At 32.1% G+C, this 21553-nt stretch overlaps 1 protein-coding gene and 1 long non-coding RNA gene across 2 annotated transcripts; one reads left to right on the top strand and one right to left on the bottom strand.

The window, feature by feature from the left end:
• Window positions 1-281: 281 nt before the first annotated feature.
• LOC111212721 (alpha-L-arabinofuranosidase 1-like) lies at window positions 282-3919 on the top strand. The gene is made up of 7 exons (XM_022714302.2): window positions 282-642; window positions 2104-2350; window positions 2438-2492; window positions 2829-3031; window positions 3102-3223; window positions 3302-3455; window positions 3523-3919. The coding sequence occupies exons 4-7, from the start codon at window positions 2957-2959 to the stop codon at window positions 3601-3603; spliced, it is 432 nt and encodes a 143-aa protein (XP_022570023.1). The 5' UTR covers window positions 282-642; window positions 2104-2350; window positions 2438-2492; window positions 2829-2956; the 3' UTR covers window positions 3604-3919.
• Window positions 3920-10321: 6402 nt separating this feature from the next.
• LOC106423163 lies at window positions 10322-11806 on the bottom strand. The gene is made up of 3 exons (XR_001284583.3): window positions 11541-11806; window positions 11268-11380; window positions 10322-11110 (listed from the first exon to the last, which is right to left on the bottom strand). It is a non-coding gene; the product is annotated as an uncharacterized LOC106423163 (long non-coding RNA).
• Window positions 11807-21553: the final 9747 nt, after the last annotated feature.

The following is a 21553-nucleotide window of genomic DNA, read 5'->3' as shown; positions in this document are numbered from 1 at the left end:
GACTCTAAGTCTCTAACCATTCATAATCTCGACTCTCAGTAATATGGATGGAGACAGCTTCGATTCTATCAGTCAGAAAGAAGTTCATCCCACTACTAAAAGCAGCCTAAAATTAAATAAAACAGAACAAAATCAAAGCTTGGAGTTTTCATCTGATAACCAAACAAATAATATTCTTTTTAAAAAATCTATTATAATCAGATTCAAATGAAGCACATATATATTGACAGACAATGTAGCACTTCAAATTACAAACTACAACTCGTATCATTTAAGCAAAATAGTAACTTTTTTTTTTGTTAATTGACATGAATGTCTAATCGTACTATAAACATCACTAAAGAAAAATGTCATTGGGAAAATTCATCGTTATCGAAAAACAAAAACAGAAACAAGAAAAAAAAGGAGATGAGCAGGTGGGTTAAAATTCAGTAGTAGTCGCTTCTAATCAACATCTACTTCCACGAAAACAAGCAATTCCATCAAACGTGAAAGCAAGTTTTCCTTAATATTTTGATCCTCACTCTTAAGCAAAATATCTCGACACCTACCACAAAGCAGACATTCTTTATACTTACATCCCCTCTTCTGTCTGATCCTCAACCCATTTCTTGTCTAGATCAATCCGTTGATTTTTTCCAGGTTTGTTTCCGTTGTTCATTCACTGTTTATGTTATGGTTATACTATTCTACCACACAAAGGCTCTGACTTTCTTAACAATGAGATTTCAAAAAGAACTGAACTTTCAGTTTCTGAAGCCAATTTGATTCAATTTCAGAATATTTGAATCTTTCAGCTGAGAGATCGAAGCCACTCTTGATCTGTAACAAGCTTTTATCAAATCATTTCAAGAAAAAAATTTCTTTTTTAAAAAAAATGAAAAAGTCTCCTTGTTTTGTAATTAGCTAATGTGGCATTATTAGTCAACAAAACTTAGTTTCACCATCCTAGTATGAACCTTTAAATTCACCCCACCTTTTATGATCAATTAAAGTAACACATAGATTATTAATTAAAAATATTAAATTAAATAAAAAATAGCTACAAAAAATAAAAACGCTAATTTTAATGACGCTAACGCTTCCAGCGAAACCCTAAACCCTAAATCTTAAATTCTAAACCCTATATCCTAAATTTTAAACCCAAATCCAAATTCATAAACTAAAACCCTATATCCTAAACCCTAATCCTAGACCGTAAACCCAAATTATATACCTTAAACCCAAAAATAGATTATAAACCTAAACCCTATACCCTAAACCCAAGTCTTAGACCCTAAACCCAAACCGTAAACCTTAACCCAAACCCTATAGCATCTAAGTTTGGGGTTTGGGTTTAGGGTTTACCGTTTGGGTTTTAGGTCTATGATTTGGGTTTAGGGTATAGGTTTTGGGTTTAGGATTTACGGTTTGGATTTAGGATTTACCGTTCGGACTTATGGTTAAGGTTTTGGGTTTAGGGTATATAATTTGGGTTTAAGGTTTACGGTTTGAGTTTAGGGTCTAGGACTTGGGTTTAGGGTATATAGTTTAGGTTTATAGTCTAGTTTTTTGGTTTTTAGGGTATATAATTTGGGTTTAGGGTCTAGGATTAGGGTTTAGGGTATAGGGTTTGGGTTTAGGGGTGTGGATTTGGGTTTAGAATTTAGGGTGTAGGGTTTAAAATTTAAGATTTAGGGTTTAGGGTTTAGCTGGAAGCGTTAGCGTCGTTAAAATTAGCATTTTTATTTTTTGTAATTATTTTTTATTTAATTTAATGTTTTTAATTAATAATCTATGTGTCACTTTGATTGGTTCTAAAGGGTGAGGCGAATTTAAAGGTTCTGTTCTTGTTAGTTATGGCTTTGATATTATCTTATGCATGTATGATCCCAATTTATTGCAGTTCCAATGATGACAAAGAAAAGAAAGATTAGTGATCATATAATATTATATTATCCTAATGTGATTATCTTCCTTTGGTTGGAGACAAACTGATAAGTCTAAGCAAAAGAGAGAATCTTTTCTACTTGTAGCTCTTACCTTACTTTGAGGCTTTTTTTCTTTTCTTTTATATATAAACCAACGGCCTGAGCTGATAAGAATCCAACCTTTCTCTTATAGGAAGCTAGCTACACTTGGTTTCATTTTGCATGTGGTGAATAATGGATACTGAGTCTTGGAAGTTTCTCAGAAGTGTTTGCATACTTTCTTTCCTCCTCGGCTCTTGCTTTGTCTATCAAAGCCTCCATGTTGTTGTTATTGCTGCTCAAGAACAACAAGATACACAACCATCCGTGACTCTGCAAGTTAATGCTTCCAAAGTAGCTGGACGACTCATTCCTGATACTCTCTCGGAATTTTCTTTGAGGTTTGCTACCATAACATAACACATCAAGTTATGGTTTGGACTTTTGAGTTTTTTTTTCAATGCTAATATGGTTCAAATCATTTGCAGGAGATAAACCATGCTGGTGCTGGTGGATTATTGGCTGAACTTGTTAGCAACAGAGGTTAGAATCTTTAGCTAACTAATCGCGAGAAGCTATATCCAATGTATTTTGCTATGTTGTTCTCTAAAATAGAGAATCTCTATAGTAGAGACGGAGTCTCAATTTATTTATCTATAATAGCATTGTTCGAAATATAGAGTAGAAAATAAAGATTTTTATAATAGAGGAAAAAATAAAAAATAACAATCTCTATTCTAGAAAAAGAAATAGTAAAGGGTTCGAGTGAATTTGCTTCTAAATGATATTATTATAGATGCAGAAATAGCAATGGGTTGGGTTGAAGATGCTCTAAGCTTGGATTATTTACTTTCAGTAAAAACTTTTTGGTTTTTACAGGGTTTGAAGTTGGCGGGCAGAACACACCGTCTAACATATGGCCTTGGTCCATTGTTGGTGATCAGTCATCTATATATGTAGCTACGGACCGTTCATCACCCTTTGAACGGAATAAAATCGCTTTGAGAATGGATGTGATCTGTGATAGCAATGGCTGTCCTTCAGGAGGTGTTGGAGTTTATAACCCTGGTTACTGGGGAATGGTGAGTCTCTCTATTGTGTCAAGAGTATGAGTTAAGTTTGTTGACTTTTATATTTTCTATCTTCTCTTAGAATATTGAAGAAGGAAAGAAGTACAAGGTGGCGTTTTATGTGCGTTCGACTGGTGATATTGATCTCTCTGTGTCGTTGACAAGCTCTGATGGGTCGTTGACTCTTGCTTCTGAGAAGATCATGTGAGAAAACGCTTGCATGAGTACGTTTCTGTTGTTGTTGTTGTTGTTGTTTTTTATCTTACGTTTGTTTGAATGTAGAGCATCTACTTCTGATGTTTCGAAGTGGACTAAGAAGGAGGTTGTTTTGGAGGCGAAAGGGACGGATCATGGTGCAAGGCTTCAGTTAACAACAACCAAGAAAGGGTCACTATGGATTGATCAAGTCTCTGCCATGCCAGTGGATACTTACAAGGTTCTTTCTAATGAGATTGCCGATAAAGAAAAGAATACAAATATTCAATCTCTTTGGTTGATTGCAGGGACATGGATTTAGAAACGATCTTTACCAAATGATGGTTGATATAACACCTCGCTTCATCCGTTTCCCAGGTAAAGTTTAAGCCTAGAAAACTATATATATACATATATAAGTTATTTAATTCTAAAAATATGCCATTAATTAATGTCACTACCACTTGAGGACATATTTCTACACCACATTTATATGTAAACTAGATTAAGATCCGCGCCTTGCGCGGAATAAACATTATATATATAAATTATTTTATGTATTATATGTTCTTACATATTATGAAATAATAAATATATATTGAATAATTAAAAGTTAGTAACTATTACATATATAATTAAATTGGTGCGAACGTATAAATCAATTTTATTAATCCAAACATTTAAAAAAAAAATTGATAGGATATGTAATTAAATTTAAATGATATTAACATACATAGTATATTTTTAATATTAATGTCTATTATTTATTCAATATGGTTTATAGTTTAATTTAGAATGATAAATATACATATATATTTTAAATCTTAATGATTAATTAAATTAGACTTTTATTTATATGATTTTGTAATCATTTGTATTTTGTCATAACAAAAATTTTAAACCATGAATCGCAAAATTTGAATGTGAGACTTTTAATAGTTTTAGTAATTTATAGTCATTTTTTTTAATTCAAAATATAAAATATACAGAAAAATCTAAATTTTTATAATATGGTTATTGTGTTTTTTTAAAAATTATTTTAATAGTTTTAAATTAATAGAAGATACATTTTTTTATCAGATCTTTATTATTCAAAATCATTAATTGTCATATATACTTTACCCACATTAGGCAATTCCGTAATCTTTATTTAAGGAAATAATAATTAATAATGAATTTATGGTTAGTTTAATAAAAAGCTTATTATATAATTAGATGGACCAACCTATTTTTCTAATAATTCTAAGAATCATCCTATTGATGACATGTGGCTACAAAAAGAAGTTGTAATGTTTTCAAATTCATTAATTGTCATATATACTTTACCCACATTAGGCAATTCCGTAATCTTTATTTAATGAAATAATAAAAGACATTAATAATGAATTTATGGTTAGTTTAATAAAAAGCTTATTATATAATTAGATGGACCAACCTATTTTTCTAATAATTCTAAGAATCATCCTATTGATGACATGTGGCTATAAAAAGAAGTTGTAATGTTTCACAAATAATATATAGGGGATATTCTCTTATAGTAAGATGGTCTAGCAACTCGGATTTTTTAGCTAGAAAATCACGTAAACAGGTGTTATTGGTTTATATATTTTGATTGATTTAGAAATCCATATAGTATTTATAAATCTAAGTAAAATATGCATATCTGGAGGTTTTCCCTCGGATTTGAGTCTTTGTATTTTTAACTAAAAAATCCAAACAAATCCATTCAAATCCATTATAAAATCAAATACATTAGTAAATCCGTACGATTGAATAACACTTGATTTGATACAGAATTTATGAATCATTAAACCAATAACACATGATTTTAATACAGATTTGAAAATCATAGAACCAATAACACTAGATTTAGTTCGAATTTTCAAATCCATTAAAATACAACAACCAATAACCCCTAAATAACCAAAAAAATCTCACTTAGTATCAAATTAAACCATTTTATATATAGAAAGAAAATCAGTCACATAGCTTAATACTAGGTAATAACCCGCGCCTTGCGCGGATTGTGATTATTAGTTTCGTTATTTTTAATAAAAACACAATAAATCTGTTTAATCTGGATATCAGTATGGTTTTAAGTTATTTTTTGGTTTTTAATCTCCTAGAATATAACTATTATTTTAAATTAATTTTTATTTTGGTTTATTCGCTTAGAATGTTTGATTTTTTTAGTTTTTTTTTGTAAACACCAAAAATTACTATTATTTATTTATTTTTATGTTACGAATTTTAGATATTCGTCATGTCGAACCAATGGTTTCATATCATAGTTTGTAAATGGATAATAGTTTAAGGAAAAGAAAAAAAAATTATTAAGACAAATAATTTCACTACAATTTGGTCGGTAGTGAAAGAAGCATTAAGAAAAAAAATTTCAACTTCCAAAAAAAAATAGATATTTCGGTTGTGGTAAATACTTAGTTACAAGGTGCTCACATCAAGGTGCACATGTATGTGTAGGTAAAAGTATATAAAAATAGTTGACAAATATATAAAGATATTTTTAATTAATATTAAATTACATTTTTGTTCTAAATAATACATGAAAAATAAAATTAAAATTAATTAAAAATTAAAAAGCCCTTGACATTACTGAATTTTTTTCATATAAAGAAAAATCAATTGTATCCGTAAATACATGTTGGCACAGATCAAATATCCGGGTATTTGGAGGCATTCATGTCGATTCAATCTTTAGCTACATGGATAATCGGTGACTCTCATATCCGAAATGATTTAGAATTTTAAAGAATATCGGATTTGATCCGTAAATAAAATAAAATTTAAAAAATAATTGAAAATTTTAATAATAACATTTTATTACAAAATAAAATATTATTTAACTTTTAAAATTTTAATACCTAATATAATAAATTTAATTCATAAAAATATTGTAAAACTTATATAAACTATAATATATATATAACATATATATATGTATATATATAATTCTGTGCATATATGTATATATATGCATATAACTGATCGAATTTGATATCCGTTCCTAAAAATATTGGTATTTGTGATTTGCTTTTTTTATTGTATTTTAGTAATTGATTTGCTTTGTAGAGTTACGGATATCCATATTTTTTTGTTCAAATCAAAATGGATAACGAATCGAATCAAAATTTATAAATATTTTGTTCAACTTTATCCGTAAAAAATAAAAATAATATATATAGTTTAGTTTTTGATTCGTTATTTGTTTTGATTCGAACCGAAAAATTCAAAGTTTTATCGGAACCTTGCATGTGAGTTTTATATTAAAAAATACAAAATATATAGTGTGAATACATTTATGAATATAGTGTGAACGCGTTGGTGTGAATGTATTTATTACAATGGTTCTCCTTTAATAAATAAGGGATAGGATTTAGTATACATAAAATACAAATAAATATGCAGAACATATTATAAACATTTTAAAGTATCGATCTAAATTATATAAATGACTAGTATTGACCCCATGCTATGCATGGGAATTTTCTTTTTGTTAAAAAATAACATTGCATATAACTAAAATTACCTTTATAACATTACAGTCATTTATCAGAGAGAAAGATGAATATACATAAACAATGGATTAACACATGTTTATCAGTGTTAAAAAAAAATCACACACACATTTATGATTCATTAACCACAAACATATAAAATTGTACATGATTAATTTGGAAATGTGATTAACATCCCAAAATTTCATTTCATAATTCTTTTCTAATTTTTGGAGATGTCGTGAACATAGTTTCTGAGCTTGTTTTATCAAAAAAAGTTTCTTTGAATTATTTTTTTTTTGAAAAGAAATCTTTGAATTATTGTTTTTGAAAAAAAATCTTTGAATAATTTTTTTTTGAAAAAAAAATATTTGAATTATTTTTCTTAGAAAAAAAATTCTTTGAATTATTAATTAAAGTTTCACGGGAAAAGTGTGTTATCTAAACATATTAACTTTTTTTTGTTTTCAGATAGTTATTAAAAAACCTTGTAAATTTGTAAAACAAATCTTTGAGAAATTTTAAAATTAGTTACAGAAAACGATTAGACATTTGTTAAAAAAAATTGTAAAGACTTTAGTAAACAAAATTATCGTTTACCTGAAATATGAATGGTCAAACATTCTGCAACTCTCTCTACTCCATTCCTCTTCAACCTTTGCCAACTTTACTCAGAACATATCTCATCCAACCTTTTCTTTGATTGCTCATCTTCTTCTTGTACAGTTGTACTTTTGATTTCTCATACATGTTTGCAGCAAACTAAATTAGTTTCAACAACTGAATAATACAAAGATTGATATCTTATATTTTTTTGGTAAAAGATGTCTTATGTTTTTGTTTACTCAGATTTTGCAAACTCTTTATGAAATCTAGTGAAACTCCCGTCTCACAAAGTAATCTACGCAATGAATGATAAAGTTTCATAGAAAAAAAAAAGAAGATATGAAGAAACTGTCTGGACGATGACTGTTTTAAAAAAAAAAATTATTTGTTGAAATGATTAAAAAATTCAGTGCACAAAAAGAGATGATTTACGTGCAAAATGTTGGGGATCGTGGCTTTGATAGTGGAACAATTTACAAACCTATGCAACTTTATTTATTTCGGATGGAAATCTTAACTATATTAATAATGTATTTAATTTTGATTTTAAAATTAAATTGAAGCACAAGCCATGTGTCACAACTTTATTGGTCATGTGACTTGTGCTTTAGTATATAAAGGATTGTTTGAAAATATGTTAAACTAAAATAAAGTTTGTTTGGAATATACACATAAATTTTAAAAAATTTATAGATTTCAAAATAGTTAATCTTTCAAGTAAAAGCATTATAATTATTATCGTGACTTCATACTATCATAAAAACAACTAAATTTATAAAACAATATTAGTTAGTTTAAAATATAGAAATAAAGCACTAGAATATATAAAATATTCATCATACCAAATTAAAAGTAAACGGAGTTCAACGACATGGAAGAAAAAATAATTGATATCTATCTTCATCATTTTTATTGTTAGTTGAATATTTTTTGGTTCCATAAAATATAACCTTATTTAAAAAAAAAAATCTACATTTTACAAGAAAACATTAAAATAATTTTGTTCATTTACAAAAACTACAAAATACTCAATTAAAACTGTAAAAATTAAGAAACTAATAGAAAATTAAAAAATAAACTAAACTATTTACATAATAGTAAACAAATATAACAGAGCTTGAGAAGACATAGATTATTTATGCATCAAAGGTATCTCCTTTACACCTACACAACGACCTTAAACGAATTGAAGTATTTGAAATGGAATTTCATAATTACATTTTAATTGTTAATTTATAATATAAATAACTAGATTTATTCTTTCACTATTTTACTCGGTTCTTAAATATCATGTTCAGCCTAACATATACTGTAACGAAATGTAATCATGTTTACCACAATCCATTCATGATAATCATGAAAACAACAAGAATATTCTTAAGGATCTAAAATATAGCAAGATACAATTAGCCAACCAATTTTGGATTCAAAATTATCAAAAAAAAACATACAACGAGAGCACACCTACACATTATCCACCCAATATAATATGTTATACGTCGCGATCTATTAATAAATATACAAATATCGAAATCAAACATTATTAGTTTTAACATATACTAGACTTTGACCCGCGCGGGCGCGCGGGTGTATTTTTATTTTATAATAATAAATTTTGTGATTATTTTACAGTTTTTTAAATGTTTGAATATGTCTCGGTTGTTCATATTATTTTTGAATGTTAAACTAATCAAAATGATATGTTGTATGTACTATTTTATTGTATTTATTTACAAATCTAACTATTTAGTATGGTTGTATATATATTAATAAGTCTGTTTTTTAAACAATTGTTTCATAGCGAAATAATACGCTATGAGTTTCAAAGTTATATGAAGCAATTTAGTTTATATACAAAATAATTTAACCAAGTCGCTTTGGCCCTACTGGTAAAAGAGCTGCAGGTGGAGCTTCCGTCCTGGGTTCGAGTAGCATTGGCCCTTTAGGATCCTAATGGTTATAAAAAAAAAGTTAACACTTCGAATATTTAAGAAAAATATCAATAAAACTTAAAATATAGGTAACCGTACAATCCTTGTAAGCACAGTATAAAATCTATAAATTAATACTTGATAAATTAATAAACACTATAAATTAGTAAATTTCTTCGGTCCCTAGTTGGGTCGGTTCAAAATATGAAACAAATCAATAAAATGATAATATTATAATTTTTAGAAAATCCTATATAAATATATGGTCCCATTAAAATCATAAATTAATAATCTATCTATATACACCTTTTATATAAGTACAAACTAAACATTATATTGTTGGTTTTATATTTACAATGAAAGTGTCTCTATTTTTCTTAAAATTTCAATATATTTTGATAATGTTTAGTAAAATTATATCTAAAACCACATTAAATTCTATGAAACATAAATATATACACCAAATAATATAACAAAACAATATGAAAGTATAATTTTTAAAATGTAATTAATGTATATATGGTAAAATCGACTATTTTCTTATTTTATAAATAAAAATATTCAAAATTAGGAAAAATATAAAAAAAGAAACTTTTTGTAAATGAATAACCCTATAAATTAATAAAATACCATAGTCCCAACATTATTAATTTATCGAGCTTTTATTGTAATTTAATAAAAAATATTTGTTTATTTTTATAATTTCGAATAGTTAGTTTATACAACAAAATGATAAAATATATTGTTTATAATTTGATAATATGTATAGTGTACTTCTAAAATATTCTTGTTTTGCCGTTGTTCAACATTATTATTATTTAATGATTATGTTTTAAAATTTAACTACTTTGTTATTAGGGCGGCCGCAGCCATGTAATATATTTTGAAGTATTATTTCGTACCACGTGGCCAATTAATGAATAACGTCTATTTTTGTAAGATTTAGTTAAATACCTTTTAATTTGAAATAACAAAAAACACTTAAGATAAAAACTATTTCTTAGTTTGAAATAACAAATTATAAAAACATTTCAATATAAAAATGATTTCTAATATTGTTCGAATATAGTTTATTTTATTTTTTATATATTGCAATACATTCCATATGTTATAAACTTTCGAATTATAAGACCACGAGCAATCAGGTACACCAATTAAAAAAACCATAGCGATATTGCAGCAGAAAGAAAACAATTTTCTTCCAAATTTGAGCCTTTAAATGAAACATGATGAGTTTTGAAGAGACCTTTAGCCAAAGAACCATACTCGTGTATATCTTCAATCTAGAAACATATACTGATGAGAGACCTTCACCAAACACCATCCTCAAACGATTCTTATGACCGTCACGTTAAGAACAAACTCGCTGATTTGAGAGTTCTTTTTCATTCTCTAGATCTTACCATTCTTCTGATCATAACAACTACCAGCGAGTTCACTTTTCCAGGATCTAGAATGGTAAGATCTAGTTACTGATTTAATATACCAAATCAGAAATCCTCTGTTCCCATTGGATCTGACTTCGTGTATCTTCTTTCTCCAGCGTTGGTGTCTTCTACCAAGAAAAACCATCATCTTCATCTTCCTTGTGTGATGTTACAATTGCTGAGAATTTCTGCTTCTCCTTCAAATCTGGGAGTTCTTGAATTACTGAAACTAAGACTGTTGCAATACACCAATGATATCCTATGATTCTTCTCAACTTGCACTTCCTCTATCTTTCTCCAGTGAAATCAAAGAGCCAAAGCCCTGTGAATCCTCTTGTTGTGCCTTAAGATCGATTATTACGACAATAACTTGTGGGTCTTCTATCTTATGCCTCGTTAATCATGCCAAGACCGATCCTACGAAAAGGGAGACAATGTTAGAGATGAAGTGCATAAGATCAAACTTTAATCTAGACATATAGTCGATCCACAAGAAAAAAACTGCAGCCATTGACAATCAAATAACTTTCAATGTGAAGATAGAATGTAAACATAAAAGAAGAATCTTTCCAACCTTTCCTTGACGCTTCTTCTATAAAGCTCCATTGGTTAGAGCTTTGCAGCACTATTTGCCACACATCCATCAATGATTCTATATAGATACACCATTGGTGTGCCTCCAATCATCTACGATCAAAATCAAAACTACAGATCTTTAACAATAAGGACTAATCTTTCTATTAGAAAATTGTGTTTTTGCCCAATAAAGTCAAATCCTTTGGTGAAAACTACAATTGGATTCAGTAAAATCAAAATAGAAAAAATATGCGAAGTCGAATTAACAAACCGATTCTAATTAGGTTATGGCAAAGAGAGTTTTGCAGCATAGAGAGACGTTGATCCTCGATTCCAATCCCGTCGCCAAAAGTTCTGTTCAGTCAGGGATGGTGGCAACTGACCGTATCACGAGAGTGGAGATGGGAGCTGGCGATCCCTATTATCGGAAGCATCGATCTCTATCAATTTTTTTCTTCCTTTTCATTGGACACGGATTTTGGATCAGGCTGTAAAAATACGACGATGTTTAGATGAGAAAAGCCAAGCAACATGTTTAGTTTAATGATTAGGTCAAATATATGGTAAAAGATAAAATTGCTTCAGCAGCATTAGATTGTAATTATTTAGAAAAAATCAGGGTTAATACAATTGTGTACTCCTGTTTTAATAGATTAGATAATCTCTTCAAAGTCACACCCTAACATTATTATATACTTATCTTGCAAAAGCTTACATAAAACACAAAAAAAAAATACAATTACATACTTATATATATCACATGTAAATGATATTCCGCGCGTAGCACAGACCGACTCTAGTGATAATATAAATGAGTATTATAGGTTTGGTGAAGATGTGAGTATGTAGAGTGTAGACAATTTATCAGTGTTTGGTTTTCTTTGACTGTTCACTAATGATAAATAGTATAACAGTTTTGAAGTAATGTGTTCTTGATAATTATTAAAAACGTGATTATAGTGGCAAAGTAATGACAAAATATGTTGCTAATTTGTGACTAATTACCTTGTGGATGATCCAAAAATAATTATGCTTATTAATATGTAGCAAATTTTACAACTTTCTATTACCATTGAGAACTGATTGTTTTTGATGAATCATTAAATTATAAATACCATTTAAACTATTTTTCTTGAATAAGTTTTTGTAAGAAACAAATGCAAACCTACTAATCTCGTGTGGAATATAAGTCTTTAAACCAGTAATTTGCCACTAAAATACAACTCTTTTTTTTATTAGAGTCACAAAAAGTTGCAATAATATAGTCACTATTTTGCAACTGCACTATTTAAGTTACTAGGATCGGCCCGGGATTTACTTTACTTGTAAATGGATATAAGTAAACGGGCGGGGTTTACTTTACTTGTAAACTCGAATTTTTTTTTTTTTTGTATGATTTGGTGGGTTGTGTTTTAGGTTTACATTTGCAAGAAATGTGTATAATAGTGTTTATTGTCTAGTAGGAAATTTTAAGTGATGAAGGACATTATATCCATTTACTTAACGTTTGATGTTTTCTTATTTTTGTCACTTGTTTTTGTTTTTTTTACTATTTGTTTTCAAATATGTTTTTTTGACATTATATTATTTTTAGTTATATTTTTTTTTTGTTATGTTTTATAATGAGAACACATTTTATATCATCTTTGCATATGTCTAACTAAAATTATTTATTTTTATTATTATTATTAGAGATTATAAGGTTGTATTAGCATGATATCATTTTCATGATTGAAATGATATACTAAAAGTATTTCTGTCCTACGTGGCGCAAGCAGGAAATAGTTTTTATTTTATTTTATTTTTTGTTACGTTTTATAATGAGAACACATTTTATATCATCTTTGCATATGTCTAACTAAAATTATTTATTATTTATTATTATTGTTAGAGGTTATAAGGTTGTATAAATGATATGATTTTTATGTTTGAAATGGTATACATTTGTTAAATGTTTGCTCAAATTTTTTATATAGAGTAAGTATATTCGAGTTTTTATTGTTGTGGTTGGGTTTAGTACTCAAGACATCGATTATTTTACATTTTGTATATATTGAATTTACTTGTATTTTTAATAAAATTTTATTATTCAGTTTCAGTGTATAATTAGTGGCTGTTTTACTTATTCTATTACCTCTTATATTGTTTTCATTTGCTATACCGAGTAATACATTATTTTAATTTTAAATTTACTATAAATTTATTATGGGACAGAAAAAAACATAATATAATATATGCATTAGTTAAAAATTTAATTGAAATTCTTCGCTTGTTAACATGTTTTTGATGCTGAAAGAGAGCGAGAATGATTTCTTTCTTGAAGGGTAAGGCTAATGAAAAATAAAATTTCCTTCTATCTACTTCATGCGTCTTTTAATATGTCAGCCTCCCCGCCCATTTAAGTCGGATGGGATCGACCCGGATGATTCAAGTCGGGTGTTTTTCACCGCTCGCTACAGAAACCTAAACGCAACGTTTCAATAGCACTATTGAATTTTTTTTAGGGAAGAAGGGAAGAGAAGAGAAGAACAGAAGCATCACCCTTGGGTCCCTCTCTCTCTCTAATCATCGTCTCTATTTTCTCTTCGCTCGTGCATCTCAATCAGTTGGTATACTTGGTTCCGTGTAGAAAAGTGTTTGTGATAGATAACATCTAAGAAAAAAAGGTTTTCGGAGTTCAAGTGTAAGATTTGATTGAATGGCTATGCTCACTGAAATCGCCACCCTTGAGGAGAAGTATGTTTTGATTTTTTTTTTTGTTTCTCATCTTTTTTTGCTTGTGTCTAATCTTTTGAATTAATACAGAAAAAAGTTGAGATGTGATATTGTCTGAAACCTGACATGGAAGTCGATGAGCTCTTCCTTTTTCTCTGATTTTGATTTGGATGAACGAAATTATATACTCTTTTTGCAATGAATTTAGACTGCGCTTGATTCAGTGTTTTAGTTTGGTGTTCTTTGTCTGAATATCTGCCTTGTTCGTTGATTAAGGATCAGTTTTGATTCTGTTATATATTTTTTTGCTCTAAGGAATTAAAAAAGGAACGTTTTTTTTAAGTCTTCTTCTTTTACTTGGGGGTGAACATATCTGCTTCAGGGTGCTTTCTGGATCAGATTAATTTTTTGAATTCTGGTAATTTGGTTTAGTCTTGGATCATAGATCTCTTGATTGAAGTTAAGTAGGATTCTTAATAAGCTACAATGTGTTTATATTTGGTTTTAGGTATATCGAATTGTGTAAGAAGCATGGAACCGTACCCAACACTTCCATTTTATTTGCCTTCTTTGAGGTTTGCTTACCTTATTCTTTTACATATGATATATGTATTGCTTCTGTTTCACTGTTACTCTGTGTTAACCTTACAATTGAATCCAATCAAATGAACTTTTCAGGCGGAGGATAAAAAGTCAAGGAATCAAAGATGCACCATGAACCTTTTAGTTGACAGAGTGATGTACGATGACTTTCACCCGCTGCTTGAGTTATGCAATGAGATCAACGCATTTGAGGTAGAAGGAATAGATCTCTCTGTGAGATCCTCTTGTTCTCTGGAAGATCAGTACGTATTGTCCTTGATAAGTTCTGTCAATCAAAAACTTCATCTTGTTGATGTACACGATTGTTTTGGGAAAACCTTATGGCGGTAAGCAATAGACTTTTGTCTTCTCCTTTTCTTTTTGCATTATTTCTTAAGCTTTTATTGTTTTTTTTTCAGGGATGTCTTCTCTCAAGGCTTGAGCTGCAAAGTTTTGAATGTGAGGTCTTTGCATTTCCGTAAGCTTAACATCGTTGGAGAGTTCGCACAGCTGGACACCCTTATACTCGATTCCAACCGTGTGACTGGTTTTGGTGAAAGCTGTTTTTCTTGCATGCCGAACTTGACTTGTCTTTCGATGTGTGACACTGTTGTCTCTGATCTTTGGACAGCAAGCGCTGCTCTCTTGAAACTCCCTTCTCTGGTTTCAGATTTGGATTGGTTGCAGTGAATCTTCTACCGGTGGTGGTGGTGGCTCTTCCGCCCCCCCCCCCCCCCACGACAGAGGAATACTACCAGCATCAAGGCGGCCGCCGCGATTGGAATGCAGCCTGTAACGGTGTAAGAAATCAGAAGTTGAAGAACTCATGTACCCTAGATATCGATTCTAGAAGACGAAGACGAAATATATTAAGAAAATTAGCCCACTTAAAACGACCCGTTGACTTACTCTTTCTCATGATGGGCTTAACACAGAAACCGTGTTGAATTAAAAGCCCAAACAAATTTAAAACGTAAATAAATGAAACACAGAGTTTTGGTGAAGGGGACACGTATCGCGCTGTCAGGAGCCGACTTAATGACGTGACGTCCTACGTGGATACCCCAGGAGTGAAGCAAACATATTTTTATATATATAGATATATATATAGATAGATACTGAGACTATTTTGTAACTATTTATTTGCAACAGTAGTTTTAGTTACAAATGCGTCGTTCTTTTTATCAGTATTTTGCTATTACACTATTTAGTTGCAATCGAGTCACAAATAAGTCTAGAATAAGCAACCAATTTACTACCACAAGTTTTGGTCACAAAACTACGACCCTCTTTCAATAGTCACTTAGTAGTTGCAATTTCATTTGAATTTAGTCACAAGAGTTTGCAACTACTGATTGTGGTTTCAGATGTACGGGTCCGATTGTCACAAAGGCTGTTGAGACTTTAGAGGATTTAACAGTCCTCAAAGTTAATTTTTCTCCAATCAGGCTTTTCCTAAAATTTTGTGACTTAAAGTCTTCAAAGCCTGTAACTGTTTTTATTTCTCTCTTTTCGTTTGTTTTCTAACAGCCTAGGAATCATGACTTTTAAAGGACTGAGAAAAACTTAACTCTCTTTTTTTTTTTTCTCATTCCCAGAAAAGTGAAAGAGCATATCTACATCATTTATGTTTCATCGCAAGAAATAAATTCATTAGTACACAATTACTCTTTGATTTCTTAGTTTTTTTTTTTTTTTTTTTGACATCGAAAGTTCCATATCTTATTAAGTAACTACCAAGAGGTTGGTCTCATGAACCATCCAGCTTGGGAGTTGAGAGTTTACATGGGAAAAAATAAGACCTCGAGACCGAGCATCTTTTGCAAGGCGGTCGGCTCGGAAGTTCAGGGATCGAGGAAGAAAAGATATAGAGCAAAAGTTAAACATAGAACGAATAAGATGAAACTCATCAAACTCAGCCAACGGAGATGGCCAATTGTCTTTGTCGTCTTCTTCAAGTAGTCTGACCAGTTGGAGACAGTCCGTCTTGAAGGTCATTGTACTGTGGTCTAACTGAATAGAGGATTTCATGGCCCACAGCAGGGTTTGGAACTCTGCGTGTAGGGGGGTTAAGACTCGGTTACTAGCGAATGAACCATAAGTCATCATCCCATCCTCGTTAGTTAGAACCATTCCTCCTCCATAAAAATTATCATCTTTGTGCCAGGAGGCGTCTAGTGTGCAGGTGGGGCCCCGATCGTCGTCTTGAGGCAAAGGAGCAAGGGGGGTTTCCTCGGTATCGTCTTCTTGGGTCTGCTCGACGGCCTGAGCAGCATTCCAGCTCTCTGCTTCTGCTCGGGCAATTTGGACGATCTCTAACGGGGAGACATCCTTACCATTGAAAGCCTTGTCGTTGCGAGCTTTCCAAATGTACCATATTAAACATGGTACTGCTGCACTTATAGCATCTGGAATTGCATAGTCCTTTGCGCGCCATAGGACATGGTTCAGGTTACTATATATCGAGTCACACGGGAATAGCCCCGGAAAGTACGGTACGTCCGCTAAAGCCCAAGCTTGGACAGATGGTGGGCACTCAAAAAGCAAGTGATTGCTGGTTTCTTCTTCCGCTCCGCATCTCGGGCAGTGACGATCTGTTCCGCAGTGGCGATCAGCTAGCGAACTGCAGACCGGTAAACAGTTTGAGATCGTTTGCCAAATGAAGTGCTTGATTTTTTGAGTAGTCTTGAGCTTCCATACTTTGGCTTGAAGCACTAATATACTAGGCTCGAGGACCGTGTCTGTTCCGGAGAACTCCATTGTCTCCATGGCGAGGGAATATCCCGTTTTTAATGAGTATACACCTGTTTTGGTGTGGATCCAGCAGTAGCCGATGGCACGGGGAGAACGCATAGGCTTGAGGCTTTGGATGTACGGGATGTCGCCGTGGGCTATCAATTCGCGCAAGAGGTCGGGCTTCCAATCATTTGTAAGTGGGTTGATCAGGTCACTGACCCGTAGCGAGGGATTGAAAGTAGGGCCGCGGGGTATGGCTGGGCGCGCTGGTGTCGTTGGGATCCATGTGTTTACCCAAACCAGGGTGTTGTGTCCCGCACCAATTGATTTGCGTAAGCCAGATTTCAGGAGGGGTTGAGCAGCCATGAGACTTCTCCATACATAGGACGGGTTGCTCGCCTTTTTGACATCAATTGGGTTTGAGTTTCGATAATATCTTCCTTTGAGGACTCGTGCCAGAAGGGAGTTGGGATACTGGATGAGTCTCCAGAGTTGCTTCGCAAGCAGTGCGAGATTAAAATTTTTAAAATCGCGGAATCCGAGGCCTCCACTATCTTTTGGAGTACATATTTTCTTCCATGCTATCCAATGGAGGCCGCGATTCTCATTTTTGGTGCTCCACCAGAAGCGGGAAATAGCGCTTGTGAGTTTCCGAATGATGTCCTGGGGAAGCAGAAAGCATGACATAACGTAGGTCGGGAGAGCTTGTGCCACTGATTTAATCAGGACCTCTTTTCCACCCTTTGAAAGCAACTTTGCCAACCAGGAGTTTATACGATTCTGTAATCGGTCTTGGATGAATGCGAATGCTTGTTTCTTGCTTCCACAAATTTTCTCGGGTAAGCCGAGATATACTCCCATGCCACCCTCCTTTGTAATGCCCAGTGCCTGCTTGATTGCCGTTTTTAAGTCTGGTGGGACCTTGTTACCAAACAGAATAGATGATTTATCTATATTTAGTTGTTGTCCCGAGGAGCATCCATATGTATTTATGATTTTCATAAGCTCCGTGCATTGTGCAACTTCTGCTTTACAGAAGAAGAGGCTATCATCCGCAAACAGGAGGTGAGAGATAGGTGGGCTACCTCTTGCGATCTTCAGACCTGTGAGTGTGCCTTCCCTTTCAGCTCCTTGGATTTGAGAGATAAGCACTTCTGTGAGGAGTATGAAAAGGAAAGGGGAGAGTGGATCGCCCTGACGAATGCCTCTTGATGGGGAAATGCTGCCCTTTGGTTCTCCGTTTATGAGTACTTGGTACGATACCGAGGAGATACAGATTTTTATCCAAGATACCCATTGAGACGAGAAACCGAGTTTGAGTATCAGAGAGGGAAGCAAATTAATTAGTTTAGTTACTCACAACCCAAAACAGCAATCAAATTGTTAATGAGATATAACACAAAAAAATTTCTTGATAAATTGATTTTAATAATTTACTCAAAAAATTGATTATAATAAAAATACCACATGTATACAATAACTGAAAATATGTTATTAATAGTCAGAACTTCTAAAGTTTTTTTCGGTAGCAATCAAACTTTTACAAATATTAAAAGTGACAGTGATAGTCTTTAAAACCAAAATCTCTACATTCAAAATTTTAAAGCCAAAAGCCTAAAGCGTAGTCGTTAATAATATTTTGTTTAGGTTAATAAATTTTAATCTTATATAAAATTTAATAAAAACATAAATTTGTTGTTTCGATTTTTATTTTTATTTTTATTTTTACAATAAATAAATAAAATATGTTGTTGATAAATTTTGATCGATTTCTTGTTTTAAACTACCCAATATATTTTATGAACTTGAATAAATAAATAAAAAAGTAGATTTGCAATAAATATGTAATACATTTGGAAATGAATCATAATATACATTTATACCAGTCACAACTTCTAAAGCTTTTGATGACAATCAAGTTTTTAATTTTTTTTTTCTAAAGCAACAATTACAGTTTTTAAAGCCAAAATCTCCAAAGACATAATTCTAAAGTCAAAGCCTAAAGCGAAAGTCATTCACTACAAGAAAACATATTTTTTACTAGGGCAGTATTCGTTGTAAATTCGTCGTAAACGGGGTGTTACGACGAATTAACGTCGAAAGACGTTTCGTTGTTAAACGTCCGTCGTAACGGAGCTTTCGTCGTAAACGACTCGTTACGTTTACGACGAAATATATTCCTCGTAAAGCGCAGGGAAAGGATTCGTCGTAAACGCCACGTAAGTCTTCGTCGTAAAGCCCACGTAATTATTTCGATGTAAAGCACACGTAAATACTTTCGTTGTAAATCACTCGTAAACATTTCGATGTAAAACCGTCGTAAATATTTCGATGTTAATCACTCGTAAACATTCGATGTAAACTCCATGTAATGTTTACGAGGAGTTTACATCGTTTCTTATTATATTATTATTAATTAGTATATAATAGATTTTAATTTATATTTAATATTCAGAATTTAAAATAATTTAAATTTTAAAACGAAATATGAAATTGGAAAACATATTTTAAAAAGTCATACAATAATATTTAAATTCATAATACAAACAGAAAAATAAAAAAAACTACATATTGTCGAAGTAGTTGGTGGGGTTGCTCGGCTGTTGACGGGTTGGATCGGACTCTTGGGGATCTCGTGGTGGCATTCCAAGAGCGGCTCGTCTCTCACTCAACATTCTCTGCATAACCGGGTTTCCCACGGCCATCACGTCTAGCAAATCCTCAAGAGAGTCTAAACGAACCTGCTGGCTATCCATTTGAGCCTTCTGGCTATCCATTTGAGCCTTCATCTGAGCAGTCTCTTCATCCCGTCTCGAAGTGTATGACGAAGTTGCCCTTGCAACTTCGTTAACAGAGCCTATACCGACTATCCGTCCCTTCTTTTTAGGAGCCACCTATAAAATCAAAACATATATTAATATAGTTAATTATGTTAAAATATTTAAAATAATGTAAACAAAAATTTTAAGTTACCTCTTCGAAGATTCTGTCGACCTCTTCGGTGGACAATGTGACTGGTAATCCATCGGGAGACTCCTGGCTTAGTTGCGTCTCCCGTTCTTCAATTCGACCAGGCACTGTTCCGAAGAGTTTCTCAGATGCAGGATCCACAAAAACTCCGTCGGATGTGGCGTGAGTCATCTTGAATAGGTCAGACAGAGAAGGTAAGACTCCCGTCTTCTCGAACTACAAAAAAATTAAATTAAATATTATAAATTATATTAATTGAATATTTTAAAATATATATTTAAAACAAAACTTACAGCTTCTAGACGGACTCCTGCATGAGGTTTTTGTCTGGTTCTGTGAAGCATGGGCAAATGACCATCTTTATCCTTCGTCCTTCGAGAAGCCGAGCACGAATTGTCCTTTTTGATCGAAGAGGGGTGCTCCCAATAGGCGATGAGGCCATCCCACACATCCATCGTGAGCTCAGTGGGCTTTCCCTCATACCCGTAGATCTCCCACTTGTCCTTCCAATCAGAGACTGTGTTGCAGAGGCGTATCTTTGCCTTTGCAACGAATTCCGCCTTCACCCTCTCGGTGATTCCCAAAAACCAATGCCACTTTTGCTGAAACATAAAAATTTTGAAAAAATTACAATTAATAATAAATATTAAAAATATATATATATATATATTTAAAAGTGAAAATTTAATTAAATTTAAAAATCTTACCGCAAAACATTTAAACCACGTGATCTTAACGTGATTTGGTGTCTTGCTCCAGTTCGGGTATGCCCCGTCGTAGTAACCCTTAATCGTCGCCGAAACGCTCCGGCTAACACGGTTGTTAGCCCCAAACCTGAAAAAAAACAATTTAACCGTTACAAAATAAAAATTAATTAAATTTTAAAGTAATAAAAATTAATAACTTACCAATAAGTTCCTCGGGGTCTATCGGGGTCTAGAACATCCAAACCCTCCCGTCCAGGCTGGGCAAGCAAATCCTCCACCGTATATCTCGTGAAGGGAGCATATGAAGGCACCCGCAAATCCGGATGAACTGCACCTTCTGGGACAGGCTCAGGTGCAGCCGCTGGAGGAGGAGGTGGAGGCATCTGCGGTGGAAGAGGAGGACTCGAAAAAACTCTCTGAGAAGTCTGAGAGTCTGGAACTGCATCGGAAGACGATGGACCGGAAGAAGATGTACCAGAACCATCGCCAAACAATTGAGCATAAGTAGGTGCTGCTGGTTTCCTTCTAGGAGCCATCTAAAAAAATTTAAATAAATTTAATCAATTATGACGAC

This window comes from Brassica napus, chromosome C9 (genome assembly GCF_020379485.1).
Source record: "Brassica napus cultivar Da-Ae chromosome C9, Da-Ae, whole genome shotgun sequence".
In the NCBI taxonomy this organism is placed as follows: domain Eukaryota; kingdom Viridiplantae; phylum Streptophyta; class Magnoliopsida; order Brassicales; family Brassicaceae; genus Brassica; species Brassica napus.
This window is presented reverse-complemented; position numbering and strand designations above follow the sequence as displayed.